The 20,339-nt window shown below is 34.7% G+C and overlaps 1 protein-coding gene across 1 annotated transcript; it reads right to left on the minus strand.

Moving 5' to 3' along the window:
• Positions 1 to 5,342: 5,342 nt before the first annotated feature.
• Positions 5,343 to 7,578, minus strand: LOC149832898 (endochitinase-like). The gene is made up of 3 exons (XM_090014767.1): positions 7,064 to 7,578; positions 6,614 to 6,767; positions 5,343 to 5,847 (listed from the first exon to the last, which is right to left on the minus strand). The coding sequence occupies exons 1-3, from the start codon at positions 7,458 to 7,460 to the stop codon at positions 5,478 to 5,480; spliced, it is 921 nt and encodes a 306-aa protein (XP_089870893.1). The 5' UTR covers positions 7,461 to 7,578; the 3' UTR covers positions 5,343 to 5,477.
• Positions 7,579 to 20,339: the final 12,761 nt, after the last annotated feature.

The following is a 20,339-nucleotide window of genomic DNA, read 5'->3' on the forward strand; positions in this document are numbered from 1 at the left end:
GAGATGGCATAGACCCAATCTTTTTTCAAAGGTGCATCTTTGAAAATGGCATCATCCATCCCCTTTTCAAATAAAACATCGTAATCTTTTTTATGTTTTTTACCCCAAAAAGCTTGTCTCTGTCTTTGTCTTTTCAAAAGAAAGTCTATGCCTTAATAAAAAATCATCAGTCGTATTTCGTACAATTTTCAACGACAAGATACTTGTTTTATCTTTATCTAACCTCGCTCAGCAAAACTTCTCGCTCACAATCACCGAGTTCAAGGAAAGCCCTCGTGTAAAACAAGGTATTAGCTTAGTCTCCAGACTAACCTCGTTTGGCTAGACCTCTCTACCTATAAAACATGCATCACAGAGAGACCCTCATGTTGAGCTATATGCATTTAGCTATCATCTTGCATCATTAAGTCGTCTATGTTTTTGTTATTTATAAGATTTTTTTTTAAAGAAAACTTGGTCAGAGTCAATCTTTCACTCTTTTTCAAAGCTAATGTATCTACTTTTTTGTTATCAATCAAGCTTCACACACACTCGACAACAAAGATATGCATTTGTAAACACTTAATTTTTTACTGAGATTTTTTTCATACCAAAAATTCATATCTTTAAGGTTACTCCAAAATAAAGTTAACTTCAATTTGATTTTTGGCCTTTAAAATAACTTTTTTAGGTTTTTTTACCAAAAGAAGAATTAAAGAGAAGATTTTCTGCTTATTAAATAAACAAAAATTAAGTCAATTCGACATCAGGATCAAAAGTTATAGGGAAAACAAGCTTTCAGCTGCTAAAGACACAATAATTGTCATCATCACTGTCATGTTGAATTGTCTTCCGTAGTTAACCACTTTCTCAGAAGTGACATCAACATCTTATCGTCTGATGTAACACATTTGAACGATCTCGAAGAGGACGTTTTGAAGACATGTTCAGGAAAGATTTATCATCAAACCCGAATACGAAAGCCAAGCTCATGTCAGAATCAAACTTGTAGGACCAAAATGTTAATTTTGGGCTTCTAAAATTTATTTTGGCAACTCCATATATTAATTTTTGTTCAAAAATTATTATTTGAGTATCTAGTAAATATTTAGGATTTATGATAATTTTAGTAATTAAAAATTTTAACTTTTTGGTTTTTTTTGGATTCCCTCTGTGGACCCAGATTTGGCTTCAATATCATGTTAGGATCCATTTAGACTATTGATGGGTGCAATGGTTTGTCTGAGTAGATTTTTCTGTATTGGATTTGGGTATGTTTATGTACTTTACTATTCCGATCTCCTTGGGTTCCCAAAAATAGTTGTTGGGAACTAAGAGAGCTCATTAGGTCCAAAAATAGTTGTTGGACCTTGGATCCCTCTTATTGGCTCCAGGGGTGGCAACCCTAGTCCCCCCAAAAAAGAATGTTGTTCCTCGTCTCCATTGCTGCCTGTAAATAGTCAGGAAAGTAAAGAAGAAGGGGACCCTTCTTGCTTGGTTATTGTGAAATCACCAATTGAGAAATCGATTGCGTGGTGTCTGCCCCATCGGCTTCAGCTCTTTGGGAGTTCAACGTCGAGTGTGGACTGTCATAGGGAAGAATGGCCGGACGTCGACTATTGGACTGGTCCATCCGCATGTTGTTGAAGGAAGGTGTGAGGATTGAATCTTTGCCAGCATTTTCCATCGCCAGAGCTATGCTCGTTTAACTTTCTTCTCTTCTTGGTTGTTTATTATATTGTTTGATTGGAATGTTTTTTATCAAAACATGTATTGTTATATTAGCCGACTATTATACAACTTTATTTTGGCTTATGTGGAATGAAATATATGAATACCTTCTTAGTATCCCTGTTAGGGAAAGGGATATTGATCTTTCACAAATTTTTTGTGGTATATAATCTGGTCCAAGTGTTGTTCCCAAATTGTTTGTTGGTACATAATCTTTAATGCACACCAGTTGTTTGGTGAAACATCCCAACGACTCTGTTGATCCCAGTCAGTTCAGTTTTTGGACATTCTTTTCTTTTTATTTTGTCAGTGTTGTCACTGTTAATTTTTGTGCAACACTCCTTGGATGCCCAAAGCGTTGCCTATCCATTGATGTTGGCTATCGGTCCCGTGTCTGAATTCTATGCCTTATATTAGTCTGACATTGTGACTTAGTTGAACTGTTCTGGGTTTGATGACCGAAGCTATTGGTTGCCCAAAAGGCAGTGAGGAACAAGGACTGTTAACGCCTTGGATATTGAATTTACAATTTGATTATTGGCTGAAGATTGTTCAAAAAACTTACTTTGAATATTCGTCTAAGCTCCTTCAATTATCTTGTTATGTGCTTGACTACTTGATGAGGTCATTTTTGCGAGCATATTGTCTTTATGCTTGTACCCAACAGTCGTCATCATCATCAGCTATCACTAATGACAAATCACATTTGTCGTCAGCAACATTTGACGTCACAACAATTGTCGTAAGTAGTTTTCACTAGTTTCAGAAAATATGTCATCGACACCTTCCAAAGTCGGAATGGAATATTCTGAGTTCTAAACCTCTTTATAAAAATTAATCTCCTATTTTAGGCATCATGCCTTGGATAAATTTCAACCCTTAGTTAAAAAAATGTTCATTAGGAGTCGTTCATCAGAATATGAATCGGATCCAAAATAACAGATCTCAAATATGTAATAAATATATTTGGATCCGCCATAAAAACTATAAATTAGGGAGGCACCCTCCTATTTTACTATATGGAGTCCAAAACCCTAGCTATAGTCCTACTTTGCCAAAAAATCTCTGTACGACTAGCCAAGTTGAACCTACTTAGCTTAGCCTAGGTCCCAATCTCTTATCTAATCTCTTTTTGGAGCCCGTGCCTAGCTGAAGTGTCACTTGTGTTCTCTCGTGCTTATCAACAACATAGGACGAGCTACCTAAGCCCAAAGGTGAAAATTCGGTTTTCTTTATTGCTCATTTTGTTTATTAATTGTTGAAAGCCTTAACATTTGTATATTTCTTTATTTTCATATTTTTCTTGATCTTTGATGACTCTTGCCATTGAGCTCGCATTTTTGTATAGAATTCGCATACGAGGTACGAACACTTGCGAGCTGTCACCCCGAAACAAAGATTTGGAGCTTCTGGTTTGACTGATCTCTTCTCATTGGAGGAAGAAAAGCACATAACCTTGAAGAACATACCCCACAATTTCTAAAATTCAGATCCGAATTTTAGATCCTTTTCTAAATTTTTTTCCTGAAACCCCTTCTTTTTGGTTTCAAAAATTTTAAGGATCCACAATTAGGGCCACCTTTGCTAGCTTCTCATATGATTCAAGGTCACGTCATTTCATCTAGTGTGAACTAAAATCATGTAATTCCAAATAACAAGGTGGATAACGTCATTTCGAATCATATGATGAGTGGAAAAAATGATGCCAAAAGTGATTTTGAATTTTGCTACCTCATTGTCTCATGCTTGCTTGCATGTGAGAAATGAGTTAAATGGGAATCATTCTTACAACCACGAGAGAAGGATTTTCATTTGAGGCCAAGCAGACATATACGAGATAGAATTGCATGTGATTTTGATCCCACGAGATGCAAGCAAATCGTATGAACTTTTCACACGGATATTGTTGCTAATTGAGATCAGGCACAATGTGATTGCACACTTTATGTGTGCTGCACCTAATCACCCACCACCTGCTGTTGAGCCTCACAGATGACATGCTGTATCCCAAAGATGGCCAGTCATCAGGTACAACAGCACACTAAAAGTGTATGATCACATTGCACCTGATCCTCCCTCTACTTTTGCTATTAATAGATAGGTTGATTTTAAACTCAATTTGATCATAACGTACTCATTGTTTTAGTGAACCACATTCTAAGATTGAATGGATAGAAAATAAAAGAGTGGCTCCAACCATGATGGTCAATGCCATCTTACCAGCTTTTGACCAATCTACTTCTAGGTGATACCGAAAAATACTAGTGCGCCATAGTTTGTTAAACACAAAGTCCATATGAACATTTTCTGCTACACTCCTATCTCCAAGGCAGACTTTAATGATAAATTAAAGGAGCAAAATAAAGTGAGGGAACATGTTTTTTGGGTTTTTTCCATAATCATCCTCTTATCCTATCACTGATGAACAAATCCGCCCCTGCCTTGTTTCATTTCTCAAATTCATCTTTATCTTCCTACAATCATTCCTGAAACATCATAGATGCAGATTGACTCCCGTCAGAAAATCACATTGTACATTCCAAATGTGCTGCTGCACTTAAGCACCCACCATCTGCAGTTGGACCCCACAGTTGACAGGCTGTTATGGAAAAGGTGGAGGGTGCTCAAGCGGCAACACATAAAAAATGTGCAATATTTTTATGACCTTGATTGTTGATTGGCGAAATTGAGGAGTCTTTTGTGGAATTAGGATTTCTAATTGTTGGTGGTGAAAATTTAGGGTTTCCGGTTGGAATTCGAAGGGAGAATGCACATGGAAAGGAGTGTTTAGGTGTTTCGAGATATCTACGTGAGGTTTTTTTTTCCAACAGAGATATGGAGCATGTGATTGGTGGCATGTTTTGGCTCTGTAGAAAGATCAGAAGCAGATCTTTCGGTGAGTTTTATCTAGGCCTTAATATTCAAACAGGAGAATAAGTTGCTATTAAGTTGGAATCTGTGAAGACTAATTGCATTCTCAAATTCACTATGAAACTAAATTGTATATCCTTCTCCAAAGAGGAACGACCATTCCTCTCTGTTTTCCATTCTCTCTAGCTAGACACCACCATGGACGATCGATCGGAAGATGGACCGTGTTCGAATAAACTCATCTTAAAGTAGGCGATTGGGCTATCTTCTGTATGATTTGTTTACTTTTGAGAAATTCTTTGAAACTGGTTGATTCTTGCTTTTGTTTTAGAGTGAGATATGTAGTCATTTGCTAGGTGGTGTTGGATTGCACAAAATTTCATGAAGCATTGAGTTCGATAATTAAATGGAATGCATAGCTTTGACCAAAATATAAATTGGAGATGCCAAAAAACTCTAGGATGCCCTACAAAGTTACACATAAAACAATGAAATCTTGTGAGAAATAGCATGTTTCCTTCAAACTCCATATTGTCTTAAGACAGTATAATCAGAAAAAAAATTGGTTCAAATGCCAAGTTTCTGCACCTCGAGTTTGCGAACATGGTTATGGTACCCCTTGATTGAACACATCGTTTAGAGTCACATCCCATGGCCGATAAATTGCATGGCGTTTTAAACTTTTGTCACTACGTACGCTTGCACCTTTTATGATGTGGCCGTATATGTGTGTGTGTGTGTGTGAGAGAGAGAGAGAGAGAGAGAGAGTTAACATTCTTATTGCCAACTGTTATTAGAGTTTGCTACAGAAAGCAGCAAGGAGTCGTCGGATATTATTTATCCTAAGTCATATGGACTATCCAAATCTGTGCTCCCGCCTTCACTATGAGGTCTTACTATGCGAAGGATGTCTGACTGTAGCAGTCAAGGTTGCTGCCATAGCTCACCCCAAGTATGTCACAGTACCGCTTGTAGAACCCAATCCTATCTGCAACCCTGGAATCAGTTCCATGGCCACATTCCAGGCCTCCATTGATGATGTTTGTGATTACACCGTAGCCGGGAAGTCTCCCTGCAGCCGTGTCCGCAGACGTAGGAGTCCATTGCCCAGTGATGACAGCGTGTGGTGAAGGCTTTGGTGATTGAGGAGTCATCCAAAACCATATGGCTGTCTTGAATGAAATTACTGGATCGGTAGCAACTGCATCAGGGTTGTTCAGCAAATCAGACCCTATTGCTACCCCAGCAGGCCCATAGTTATAGTTGCTGCAAAATTGAAACAGATAATGTTTTAGGCAGTTTTTTTTAGCTATACCATTACTGACATTAAGAGATAAGGCCTCTAGATGAGAAGCCAAACTGGTCTTGGTGTCTATGAACCAGTTCCAATTTGGAAAATGTGTGCATATATACAACCCATCCCAATATATAGAGGGAGGACAAGGTGCATTGTGATTGGACAGTTTTGTGTGCTTCTGCACCTGAACACCTACAATCTTTGGGGTAACAGCCTATCTGCTGTGGGGCCAACAGCAGATGATGGGTCCATCAGGTGCAACAGCAGATTTTGCAATTGATCTCAATAACAATAACTATATATATATATATATATATATATATATATATATATATATATATATATATATATATATATATATATATATATATATATATATATATATATATATATATATATAGGCCAGCACTTGTCCCCATCGGAAGCCGATAGATGTCTCCTTAAAAGTGGCTAATCAGTACGTATGTGACTCGCTAGGTTGAAGGGAGAGGATTTAATCAGCTAGACAAAAAGAGGCTTTTCAATTATAAATCGCTTATCAAGCGAGTGAATTTTGCAGATCCGAAGTTAATGACATAACATTTAAGAAAAGACACGTGTCCACATTTAGAAGGCGTGATCGCTTTTGAAGGCGATCACTCCAGTTACGTATCCTACTCAACTTTGACCTTCTCAACCTGTCTAGAATTAATTTTCAATAAGAAAACTGAAGTGAAAACTTAGAAGAGGTCTTACTATGAGATTTGCATTGGTCCTCTGCCATAGTATTTCTTTCCAGAGGCACAAGGCCATTGAGTACTGGCAACACAGTAGTCGCCTGGGTTACCTTGCTCTTGGAGAAAGCAGTACCCCCAAGAGTAGGCTCCATCTGGTGCAGTTGCCCATCCACCTGCATGAAGAATTTACAAATGTCATATTGGTCCTTGTATTACAAAAGATCGATGGAAAGATATGTCTAATTTTGCAGATTTCTAAAGGGAAAATATTCGACAGTGACGCTAGCATGCTAATCCTGAGTGTGGTTTCTTTCTGTGGTAAACGAAAGAAAAAAAATCTACACAATGGTTTCATGCAAAAAGATGACAGTTAAAGAAGGATCAGTCTTGAACATCACATACTCAAGATTAGCAATCCTCATTAAGTTGTGTAGCCATATTTCCTTTGGGGTTATTCATCTTCTCATACCTGTTGTTTCATGGGATGTCTGGCCAAGGAAGGCAGCAATTTCTCTTTTACGAGTGGCATCATCACCTGTAGTGCCGAAGCCGCTAAACGCATTAGCGGCGGTAATGAAGGCATTGTAAGTGTAGAATCCATGAGCAGGACAAGCCGAATCATTCCGATGCAACAGCATCTGGTTGAAGATAGCCTCTGAAATGAAAGAACTCAAGCCACTAGTGCACTGGCTCTGGCACCCAGTTCCACAGTAGGCACTGGTGCTGCCACAATAACCATATTGGCTGCAGCACAACCCTCCTGAACACACAGCACCCCCTGCTTGACTACCACATTGCTGTGCTAATGCAGGCAATGCACCTAATAACAGAGAAAAGAGCAGCAATGTCAAAGAGAAGAACCCCATGACAGAAAGATACAGTAGAAAGAAGAAGGAAATCTGAGTAGGGAAGAATTTATAATTATTCTTCTATGCTTGGATGAGATTGATGCACCTATAAATAGGCACCCTTCGCTTGTGAAATGACTGTATTTTCTTAAAATAGGATATGTGCTGGACCCAGCAAGTCAACCTAAATTATCTTTGTAATTATATAATGGGAACACTTGAAGCCCAAGCAACAAACAAACCATTTGTTTTTTGTTTTCAAAGTCTTCAGTTTGTGTGGTCTTGACTCAGGACTCCGCCATAGAGACTTGCACAGACCTCTTGTCTCAGTGAATATTGGTTCTGTGATGATGACAGATTCGACTCCAATCGTGCAATGGATGTTAACTGACTTTAGGGTGTTTTTAAATGTACCTCGATCTGGAGTCAAAAATTTGTTTATTAAGCACCCCCATCACCCTCCATCAGGTCCTGGGTCCCACACCTGACAGGCCCTGCCCCCAAGATGGAGGGAGGTGAGGTGCTTAATGCACAAATATTTGTGCAATCATATTGCACTTTGATCTTTTCACCTCGATGCTATGGATTCACAAAAGAAAATGAAAAAACTGTGACGGTTTACACTCGGTCACTGTTGAGTTTATTTATAGTGACAATCAGAACTGTCACTAAAATGTAAAATAAAAAATAGTTGAAGATGGGTGGGGCAAAATTATTTCGCATACTCGTTTCTCTTGTAAAAGTTGTTAGATGTTAACTGAATCAGAACTATGGTTGTTAATGATCAGGGCTGGTATACTGCCGAATGAATGGAACACAGACAGTTTTGGCTTGCTAGACTCGTTTGTTTCTAGATCCAGTTCGGACTTGGTCTCTAGGTGAGTTGAGCTAAGATCGAGCCAGATGAGACAAGTCTGCACTGGCTTGTGCAGAAATACTTGTGTTTTATGGAGTGAGAACAAAAAGATTCGAACCAACTGTTCTACACTGTTTTTTGTAACATAACTTTTTTTATTACACTTAAATCATATATATTATGTGTGAGCAACCAAGCTATCCATGTAGAAACATATATATCAAACCGAAAAATGTAATGAAATTTATGTTTTGGGTGTGTCAATATTGTAAGTTTGTAAAAGTGTCCAACTCGGGTCGGATCTAGTTATTACTGAATCTAACCTTATTGGATCTAGCCAAACTGGATTCAAGCTAACAGAGTCGGATGGAATGGAAAAAGAAGGTAACACAAAGATAGCTAATTGGATGTATTTTTATATGTAATCAGGTTGACACACAGGCTGTTTGGTTTCAGATTCATTTCGGTCTCAGATTTATATGTAAATCTACATGCCGAATTAATTGGATTAATTAGGATTCATTTCCGTCTCAGATTCAGATACAAATCTACATACCAAACTAATTGGATTTCAGATTCAGTCAGTTATCAGATCTAAATCCGATCCGATTACATCCCTAATTGTGCTACAGTACTGTTACAGTGCTACTGATGCACAATACTTCCTTCACCTTCTATCTATACTTAATTTTAGAAAACGTGATGATTAAATTTTCGATCTAATAATTGAGATTTATTCAATGTAGACTACTTATTAGCCAAGTCAATTCAATAAAAATGAAGTAATTAGAAAGAAAAAAAAATTGTGGATAACATCACCTCTCCAAGTCAATTCAATAAAAATGAAGTAATTAAAAACAAAAGCTGTACATGACATCACCTCTCTCTCTCTAGCGTATTGTGTTTAAGATTGTAGGCGGCTCATACTCTGGATGGATCTAGGCATTACTGAATCCGATCTTCTGTGATCTATCCTAATGGGATTCAGATTCACGGAGTCGGATGGGGAAAAGGCAATACCTACTCCAAATCCAATTAGCTAATTGGATAGATATTATATTTAATTAGGTTGGATACTCATATTCAAATGCAAATCTGTACATCCAACTAATCGGATTTCAGATTCAGTCAGTTATCAGATCTAAATCCAATCTGTTGGAATCCCCAACTGTGTTAAACAGTCACTACTAGTGCACAATACCTCACCGATTGATTGGCAAGATTGTGAATCTCAATAAGATATATTAAGGGTGGGCGAAAATGCGAATTTTATCATGATTTGAAACAGAATTTTATCATGATTTGAATCGGAATCAGACTCTAAGTAGCCAATAACCAATTAGTTGGATCAGACACTAGAGTGTAGTAGGATCCACAAGCTAAGCTGCAATATTCATAATCAGAATATAAGGAAAAAAAAAAATGGAGGGCATGATATGTTTTCTTGGTCACAACATAAAATAGCAATTTTATCTCGACGTCTTAATTTTATTTTTACTATACCATTGGGTTTTGAACCTGTAACGTCCCAACACAAGGTGAGGTGCATTAGCTGCTCCTACCAGACAACCGGAGCCTAGTACATCTCCACTAGTCTGGTTTAAGCTCAATGAATAGGAATCAGAAACACTTCTTTTCTTTGTCAATGGGTCGGGTTTGTGTCGTACGGATACTCAACATATTATGAGTGCAAATACCGGAGTATGTGCATAATTTTTTTTTTACCTAATTATTATTTGTGTTGACCCGAACCTTACCCGAGCAATATGTGGGGCGGTTTTGGAATGCAAGTTTTCTTGGATATCGGACCCAACCCAGCTGACCCGTCTTTTATATGTAGTAAATTTGGAAGCATGATAAATTTGGAAGAAACATCATTTTCTAGATTACGTAAAACATGGAGCCAGGTATGGTTTGTGAAATTTCATACTAAGACCAGGCCCCGACCTGAGTTCCAATTAAGATCCATAATTTTTTAATATAAAAAAAGATAAAAACTATTATTTACTGGGTATGATGGGTTCTGGTTCATATAATCCATATAAATATAGGACCCGGGTATGGTTTTTCTTATGATGGGTCTGGTTAGACCCCAAACTGAACCCAGTACTAAAAGCATAAATCAGATCCGGGTTGTTTTTTTTGGAACGAAGAAAGGAAAACCCCAGGTGGGACCTTGTTTTCTTATCAGGTTGAGCAACCAAGCTATCCATGTAGAAACATAATATCAAACCGGAAAATGTAATGAAATTTATGTTTTGGGTGTGTCAATATTGTAAGTTTGTAAAAGTGTCCAACTCGGGTCGGATCTAGTTATTACTGAATCTAACCTTATTGGATCTAGCCAAACTGGATTCAAGCTAGCAAAGTCGGATGGAATGGAAAAAGAAGGTAACACACAGATAGCTAATTGGATGTATTTTTATATGTAATCAGGTTGACACACAGGCTGTTTGGTTTCAGATTCATTTCGGTCTCAGATTTATATGTAAATCTACATGCCGAATTAATTGGATTAATTAGGATTCATTTCCGTCTCAGATTCAGATACAAATCTACATACCAAACTAATTGGATTTCAGATTCAGTCAGTTATCAGATCTAAATCCGATCCGATTACATCCCTAATTGTGCTACAGTACTGTTACAGTGCTACTGATGCACAATACTTCCTTCACCTTCTATCTATACTTAATTTGAGAAAACGTGATGATTAAATTTTCGATCTAATAATTGAGATTTATTCAATGTAGACTACTTATTAGCCAAGTCAATTCAATAAAAATGAAGTAATTAGAAAAAAAAAATTTGTGGATAACATCACCTCTCCAAGTCAATTCAATAAAAATGAAGTAATTAAAAACAAAAGTTGTACATGACATCACCTCTCTCTCTCTCTCTCTCTAGCGTATTGTGTTTAATATTGTAGGCGGGTCATACTCTGGATGGATCTAGGCATTACTGAATCCGATCTTCTGTGATCTATCCTAATGGGATTCAGATTCACGGAGTCGGATGGGGAAAAGGCAATACCTACTCCAAATCCAGAACCGGAGTATGTGCATAATTTTTTTTTTTTTACCTAATTACTATTTGTGTTGACCCGAACCCTACCCGAGCAATATGTGGGGCGGTTTTGGAATGCAAGTTTTCTTGGATATCGGACCCAACCCAGCTGACCCGTCTTTTATATGTAGTAAATTTGGAAGCATGATAAATTTGGAAGAAATTAACATCATTTTCTAGATTACATAAAACAAATTTTAATATGCTTCCACAGCCATTCATTCATTTTTTTTTTGTGAGATATTTAACATCTTTAATATTTAATTGCGGCCAGACTATGACAGTGGCAGTAACAGCACTTGAAAATTATCTAATAACAGACCAATCTTCTTTTTCAATATCGAGTTTGGCTTGAAGGGATATTCTACAATATATATAGCATGGAGGTATTTTGTATTCATCATTGACTACCCGCGTGGCCAGTGGGTGGTTGTGAAGGTGTTGAATTGAAGACGGGGGATATCAAACCCCGCTGGTGCACGAGTGTGTCGGTAGCTTGAAAAGCAAGGTGGTCATGAAGCTCCACCCGGGGTTTTCTCACCCTTCTTAAAAAAAAAATGTTCATCATTGACGTCATTTTGAATCATATGATGAGTGGAAAAAATGATGCCAAAAGTGATTTTGAATTTTTGCTACCTCATTGTCTCATGCTTACATCCACGAGAGAAGGTTTTTCATTTGAGGCCAAGCAGGCATATACGAGATAGAATTGCTTGTGATTTTCATCCCATGAGATGCAAGCAAATCGTATGAACTTTTCACGCAGATATTGTTGCTTGGTGTGCACTTTGAAAGTGTATTTTTAAAAGATGTTTTTATGAAAAGAGTTTATGAAAGTTGGTCACCAAATTAAAAAAATCCAACTCTCACAACTAGTGAGAACGGGGATCGAACACGAGGAACGGTTTGATACAACTTCGTATTCCATGAATGCTAACTATTTATTGCCTTAAAAAGGAAAATTAAACTAATTAAAAGTACTTACAACATAAGAATTAAATAATTATTAGAAATATCAAATGATGCTGAAATTGAAATTAATTACAAAATTCAAATGTGACAAAAAAGACTCCAATTAACTAAGAATTGAAAATACGAAAAAAAAAACTAAAAATGAAGCTTTTCCACCTTTGCTTCTTCACTTTAACTTTAAATTTACTTCATTTCAATCATATGAAATCAGCAAATGGCACCACCTCCAGCAAAAATAATACAAAAACACACGAAATCCAAAATCTACTCTAATTTAAACTTCTACTTGAAATTACAATTTTGCTACTAGATATTGCATAAATTCTTATCAGAACAGGATTTTGTAATTTGATTGAATCAAAAAGCAATTGGATTCCAATACTCCACATTCTTTCCAAATATATTCTCAAAACATTAATGAAGAGGATCCAATTTACAGAATTAAAAAATTCAAAGTAGAACTTGATTACTAACCAATGAACAACAACTCCCAAAATCTGGAAATTGCTGTCAAAACTTCTGATAGCTTCCACAATTTAACAAATTTAGTCTAGCAAAATAGATTAAAAATTAATGAAAAATTCACAACAGAAATTAGATTCATTCATGAATCCAATCCATTTTACAAATTTAGATTTGGATTCTGAAAACTCTAGATATAACAAAAACTAGAAAAAATGCAAAAAATAAAAGTTGCAGAAAATAAAGATGCCAAAATATATGGCAAAAAAAAGAAGCTCAAAACGAAACATCAATCAGACTCCGATCATGCTGAATTTTTTTAAAGAGCAGCTAGACTTAAGCACAAATCATATCCAATTTATGAATCATGATTTGGATTCCAAAATCTATAGATACACTAAAAACAAAAGGACAAAAAAATCAAGAAAAATGAAATTCTAGAATTTGACACTTTAATCTATTGAATTAGATCAAAGAATGATCAATTCTAAATTCTTGGAATCAAATCTATTTATTTAACTAATCTAAGTTTAGAAAAAAAAATAAACAAGAATTAAATTATAGAAATTAAAATCTAATCTATTAGATGGATTGATCTAATGCTCTAATTGAATTAAAATCAATCAAGAATAGATCCCCATCTTGTTTTTAGATTTTCTTAAGAACAAAAAAAAAATATAGCAAAAGAGAAATTGCAACAAACAAATTTCAAAATGAACAAAAGAAATCAAAGAAGAAAGACAAGAAAAAATAAAGAGAATTCATAGGGAATTAAGAAAAAAAGAGGGATTGGAAAACTCACCAAACCTTAGATCTAGTGAATTTGATTGATCATCAACCTTGTAAATGTATGCAACTCCACTCCAGATTTGGCTCCAAGTACTCCTCCATTGTTGATTTAGAAGAAGAAGAAGAGAAAGGAGAGAGAAAACAAGAAAGCAATGGAAAAATTACTTGAAAAGGAGAAAGAAGGGGAAATGAAGGAATGTAGTTGGCTTGAAATGGGCTAAGATGCCCTTCACTCCAGCCCATTAGTGCTAGTTAAACTAAAAATTAGGTTTAATTAACAATTATAAATTAACTACCTAAAGTTTTCTTATTTACATTTTAGTACCTAACTAATAAAAAATTCTAAAAAGGGGGTGGCACTATTTTTAAAAAGGGTTTTAAAGAATTTATGAAATGGATTTGGGATTTAACATTTGCTGAACACATTGGCATTGGATCCATAATACAATTAATGTGTTTAAGACTGGATCAAGGAAAGAATTGCCTTGGGATTCGGTTTAGAATCATAAAACGGCCATAATTTCCTCATTTAAACTCTGAAATCTGCACGATTCGAACCGTGACTTCTTTAACCTTGAAACATCATAAGAATAAAATATAAACCAATAAAACATACTTAAATACATGATTTATATGATAAAATAAATGCATATTCATGCAATATCAAATTTCCCCATGCTTATTATTCTTAGTCCTCGAGCAAACACTAATCCTAAAGTAAAGTGAAAGCTAAAAACTCTGTTCTAAAGAATGTAAAAACCAAAGTAAAATTTCCTAACTCACTTTCTTGAGAATCATAGTTGTATTTAGCATATGCAATAAGCCCTTTAAACCCCTAGGTTACCCTAGTGGACGAGTAAGGTCTCGTGAGGGTTTCCAGTGCTGATACCCACAAACATCTGTATCATGCATAATTTTCTCAATTCTCTCAAATATCAGGCAAGTAAAAAGCTCTTTTTAACAAATATATTTTTGCTATTCACATTTTTTTTTCATTTATTGAATCATCCATGCCTCTACAGTAGAAAAGCTTCTTTCTATCTTTTTAGATTTCTAGGTTATCTATGCTTTTTTTTTTTAGAAAAATGTGCTTACTCATGTCATCCTCTATTTATCCTTATATAAACATTTTTGTATTTTTTGTTGCTCCCTCTCTAAAAAATTTTCGTTGCTCCCTCTGTCCTTCAAGTTCTTCCTCTCCCTCCATTGCTGCAACAAAGGTGAGTCTTCTCTTCTTCTTTTTGTTTTATTTTATTTTTTTATTGATTTTCACCATTGTCGCCCCCATGTGTGAGCTTTTCTTTATTTTTTTTGTTCAAAATCCATGCTCTATGACCTAAGATGATGATCTACTGATCGTCCATAGTTTTTACAAGTTTTTGATCCATTGAAATCATTTATAGTTCGTTCATTTTATTAAACGTCAGAAAAAGACCAAGATTCTATCGTTCGATGGGTCAAATCTCTCTTTTAATGGCTAAATCAAAATTCAACCATGATTTTCATAAATTTTTTTATTTATTTTATCATGTCAATGCTTATTTTACATGTTCAAACATCAAAATATGAGTCGTTGCATATTTTATATTTTGTATGGTTTTTGCATGTTTAAATTAGGTTTATTCATGTGCTTTTTAGATAATACGCGTTTTTGATTCCAGGCACACGAGAACAATGTTATTTCATGTTTGTTTTCTGGCAAAAATATCTGATTATTTTAGGGTTAAACCATGAATATGCCAGTGATTTCCTGTAAAAAAATGGGGTTATATTGGGTTCTGGAACCCTGTCAAAAAAACAGAAAACCAAGCTTATTTTTTAAACCATGAATTCGCTATGTGGATTTAGGAATAACTTGCCAAGGCAATATCTCCCTCGTCAGAGATCTGATTGATGATCTGTAAGTTGCAATAGTTTTGGTTTTGATGTCTAGTATTTCCTATTAAATTTTTCTATTTTTCCATGGTTTGATATTTTTCCTCTATCAGAAATCAGAATCTGTTTCTATCAAGCTGTTACGTATTATTCAAACCCTAGGCCAACTTACGTGAATCGTACCACCCTAACCGAAAATCTGATTGATGATCCATAAAAAGTCATGGATTCAACAACATGTCTAATTTTATCAGTCTCATTTATATAATTTTTGAATACTGTTTGTTATTTTTAATTAAACCAAAATCAAAACTGCCTATTTTTGAGTTGTTACGTGTTTGCCAAAATTAAGCGCATATTGCCGGAGTGATATCTCCCTAACCAGAGATGCTTTTTCAAATCTATAAAATAGAAAAATCTTTATTATTTTGTCTAGTATCTTTGTGTAATAGTTTACAAATTTTTATGGTAGTTTGATACCATATTCGAGTATAAAACTTTGTGTATCTCACGTATTTTTTTCATTTTTATTCAATTTTTGTATTAGAATAACTTCAAAAATTCTATTTTTTAATTTTAGTTTAATTTTAGGGTTATCAAAAGTGTATATGCTTATTTTTTTTTATTTTGGGATTCGTTTGAGGCTTTATTTAATTAAACTACAAAAAAGAGGATGCCCACGAAGTCCCGGTTCAAGTAAAACACTGTAAAAAATTGCTCTTTTTGTAATATTTCGAATTTTTATGCATGTTTTTCAAATTTTTAGGGTTTTATCTTGTTTATAATTATGCTAAAGTGCTTCACCCCCGATTTGGTGTTTATTTGAATCTATTTGAGCCCTAAATCCAAAGTTTTACTAAAATCTTTTCTAAAAACCCTAATTTCAAGGCCATAGTCTTATTTTTAGGGATAATTTTGTCATTTTCTCCAAATTCTAAATTTTAAAGTTATTTATTTTTTATTATTTACTCAATTTTATATCATCTTTTATTATGTTTATCTCAGGGAAACATGAAAAAATACTTATATCCAGATAAATCTAGTAATTTCTAGATATTATTGGATAAATCCAGAAAACCCGACATATTTTCACTAACAAGTTTTCTATTTTTGCAGGGATATTCAAGACTGTATTTTCTTTTATTTTAATTCAATTAGTAATGTAAATTAAATGTAAATTTAGAATAAGAATTTACTTTTTTTGCTTAGAATAGGGTTGCATTGCATATAGTTTATTTTTCAATAAATGATGTTAGTGTGTGATGAATGATGATTTATGCATATTCAAACTCACAATGGTCTACACGAATGACATGTGCACTAGATTCTAAGGAGTTGATAAACTCGTTGGGTTTCGTATTTGTAGCAATAGTCAGAATACGAACGAAACCCAAATTTATCATCTTTTTCTAAGCCACAATCGGCCTACACTCTTAGGCTATCTTAAAAAACCATCGCATATTTCAAGAATTTCTAAATATTTTTCTCCCTTTAGAATCAAATGAACTATATTCCATACGTATTCGTGGCCATAGTCAGGGATATGTAGAGAATTTATTCTATGGAAATTCTATAAGGCACATAAATTCCTTTTTCAAATAATTTTCTCAAAATTTCTTCAAAAAGAATATTTTCACAAGATAGCATTCATTCATCATCTAGGTTAGAATGCATCATGAAAAGGATTTTAGAAGGCTACATGCGCCTTTTTTTGATCAAATCAAGAATCCAATTTCAAAAAAATCGATTTCTCAAAGTTGTCCAGAAATTTTTTCAGAAATTTATTTTTCCCAAAACATTAAGTTTTCTTTTTCATTAAAAACGATTTTCAAGGGATTTCCAAATGCTTTTCTAAATCTCAAAATCGATTTTCCAAGTTATAATATTCTTGATTTCAAAGTTTAAATTCAAAGAAATCTATTTTCTCTATGTCATTTTGAGTTCTCTTAAAAACTGATTTTCCTAAAATATCAAGATTTCTTCAGAAATCAATTTTCTTTCTCTCAACATGGTTCACGATTTTTAAGGTGTCTCCTGTTCCAAATATTTTAAAGTATTTCAAGCGTACATCATGTTTTTCAAATCAAAATCTTTCTAAGTCATAGTACATGTCTGATTCTTTATACATTTAGGAATAAAACATCAATTTAGATGGTTGAGTAAAGCAAAGCACGTGGTTGATCCTTGGTTCAATTATCCCTGGTTATGGTGCCAAGAATGGTTGAACCTCATACCGACAGATGAGTTCCATTCTTCGGAATTATCCTGCATCTTAAAACAGAGGTGAGTTATTTTCAATTTTTTTTTCAAAGATCAGTTTGACTTGCAAAAGTAAAATTTTGCAATGATAACAGATGCCCACAAAAAACAAAACTTTAATATGAATGTTGTTGTTCTATGGACAATTAGTGACTTCTCTACATATAGTATGTTATCTGGTTGGAGCACACATGGGAGGTTGGCGTGTCTGTACTGCATAGAGGATACATAATCTTTTAGATTGACGCATAGAAGGAAGTCATGTTGGTTTGATTGTCACCATCAATTTCTACCTAACGACCATTTGTTCTGACAACAAAAGAATGCGTTCAAAGCAGGCACAATTGAAATAGAAGGTTCACCTACATGGTTGTCTGGCATAAAGATTTTAGGACGATTGTGATACTTTCCATATGGACTGACAGATGCCTATAGTATGAGGCCCTTCCTTGGATTTGGGAAGGATCATAATTGGACAAAGAAACTTATATTTTGGGAACTACCATATTGGCCGACCTTATTGATACAACATAATTTGAATGTGATGCATGTAGAGAAAAATGTGTTTGATAATGTGTTCAATACATTAATGAATGTTAAAGGAAAAATGAAGGATAATCCGAAGGCCTGTATGAATTTAAAAGTAATATGTAAAAGACCAGAATTGGAACTCAAAGAGTATAATGGCAAAGTATTGAAACCAAAAGCAAGGTATGTGCTTGGACCAAATCAAGTAAAGCAGATATGCCAGTGATTGAGACAGTTGAGATTTCCATATGGATACGTCTTTAACATTGCTTGGGATGTGAAGATAGACGAGAGACAATTATATGGGTTTAAGAGCCATGATTGTCATGTTATCATGCAACGGTTGATTCCCCTAGCATTACATGACATGTTAGACAAACCTATATAAGGGGTATTATCCGAGTTGAGTAAATTTTTAAGAACATTGTATGCATCAGAAGTTATAGTAACTGAGGTAAAAAATCTAGAAAATTCTGTTGTCACTACTATTTGTCAACTAGAGAAGATATTTTCTCCAACATTTGTTCGACGTTATGGAACATGTGATCATACACTTGCCATATGAACTTATGGTTGGTGGTCCTGTGTAATATCGGTGGATGTACCCATTTGAAAGTTTTTTTTTTCTCTAATACTATTAGAAATTTATTGTATTATGAGATGTATATTATTGACAAATGCATGTTTGATCTCAAAAGAAAGGTTCAGAATAAAGCAAGAGTTGAAGGTTCAATTTGTGAGGCGTACACTTTAGAAGAGATTTCAAATTTCTCATCTATGTACTTTGAGCCTCACATTCCAACACATTACACTTGCCTACCTCGTAATGATGATGGAGAATAAGTTATTGTGGCTAACAAACTATCGATATTTAAACGAATTGATAATGCCTTTGGCAGTTGTTGGTCAAGACTCTTGGAAGATCGAGAGCGAGATGTAACACAAATCTATATTATTTTTAATTGCTTAAAGATCGACCCCTACATCAAGTAAGTATACATAATATGTTATACTAAGTTCTCTACCTATATGGTTCTGTAATATAATTATTTGTTAAGTGCAGACGATTTGATCTAGAGTTGCGAAGAGAACTTCCCCATCTCACTGATTCAGAATTATAAAAAGAACGTGAAAATAAGTTTGTGGTATGGTTGAAAGAGTTGGTAAGGACGATGACATGCATTCTTTTTATGTAAATAATAATATGTTATTTAATTGGTCGTAATTACAGTCATTGTTTATGCTTGTAGGTCCATCATGGTGATGTTAAGGACCAAGGAATACGTGATTTATAAAATGGTCTGACCAAAGTTGTGCAATGTTACAACAGATACATCGTAAATGGTTATCGATTCTATATAAAAGACTACGGTGTAAACAATAGGGGCGTATGTGTTAAGGGTTGCAGTTACAGTGAAAATGAACTTGACTACTATGGTGTTGTAGAATAAATAATAGAGTTGACTTACTTAGGTATAAATAACAGGGTAACTTTATTCAAGTGCCATTGGTTTGATCCCACAACAACAAGAGTCAACAAAGCTTCAGGTATTGTGGAGGTGAATCATAAATCAAGGTTTGAAACATATGAACCATTCATATTAGCATCGCAAGCTCAACAAGTTTACTATACTTCATATCCGAATACAAGAAATTCAGATAGAAATGAATGGTGAGCAGTTTGCAAGGTGAAGTCTAAACTATACCTCGAGTATGATCAATTACAGGAAGACAAGATTTTTGAAGAGGGTGATTACTATTAATCAGATGATATGTATAACTTCTCTTATGGTCACGATGTCACACATGGTCTGCATGTGACATCTCCATTGTCCGATGACATACATATGAAAGAATGTGATCCAAATGATATACTAAGTGGATGGGCGTCCAATGAAGAAGAAGAGGACGAACTGAAAAAAGAGGAAGAAAAAGAATATGAAAGTCAAATAAGTGATGATGAAGCATACTCGAGCTAGTGAAATACATTTTGTAATACATACCTTATGTTTGATGTGAATGATTTAAATGATTTGAATATATTGAAATGCATTGCAATGATTTGAATGTATGACAATGTTTGATATGAA

Source organism: Nuphar pumila, chromosome 7 (assembly GCF_984573655.1).
Source record: "Nuphar pumila chromosome 7, dmNupPumi1.hap1.1, whole genome shotgun sequence".
In the NCBI taxonomy this organism is placed as follows: Eukaryota; Viridiplantae; Streptophyta; class Magnoliopsida; order Nymphaeales; family Nymphaeaceae; genus Nuphar; species Nuphar pumila.

What these genes read in the sequence shown, in the direction of transcription:
- LOC149832898 (XM_090014767.1), bottom strand. Translation starts at nt 7,460, where the DNA reads ATGGGGTTCTTCTCTTTGACATTGCTGCTCTTTTCTCTGTTATTAGGT. An exon ending in GACATCCCATGAAACAACAG is followed by an intron (nt 6,768 to 7,063) that starts GTATGAGAAGAT and finishes TTCTTCATGCAG; the next exon opens with GTGGATGGGCAACTGCACCA. An exon ending in GGACCAATGCAAATCTCATA is followed by an intron (nt 5,848 to 6,613) that starts GTAAGACCTCTT and finishes TCAATTTTGCAG; the next exon opens with CAACTATAACTATGGGCCTG.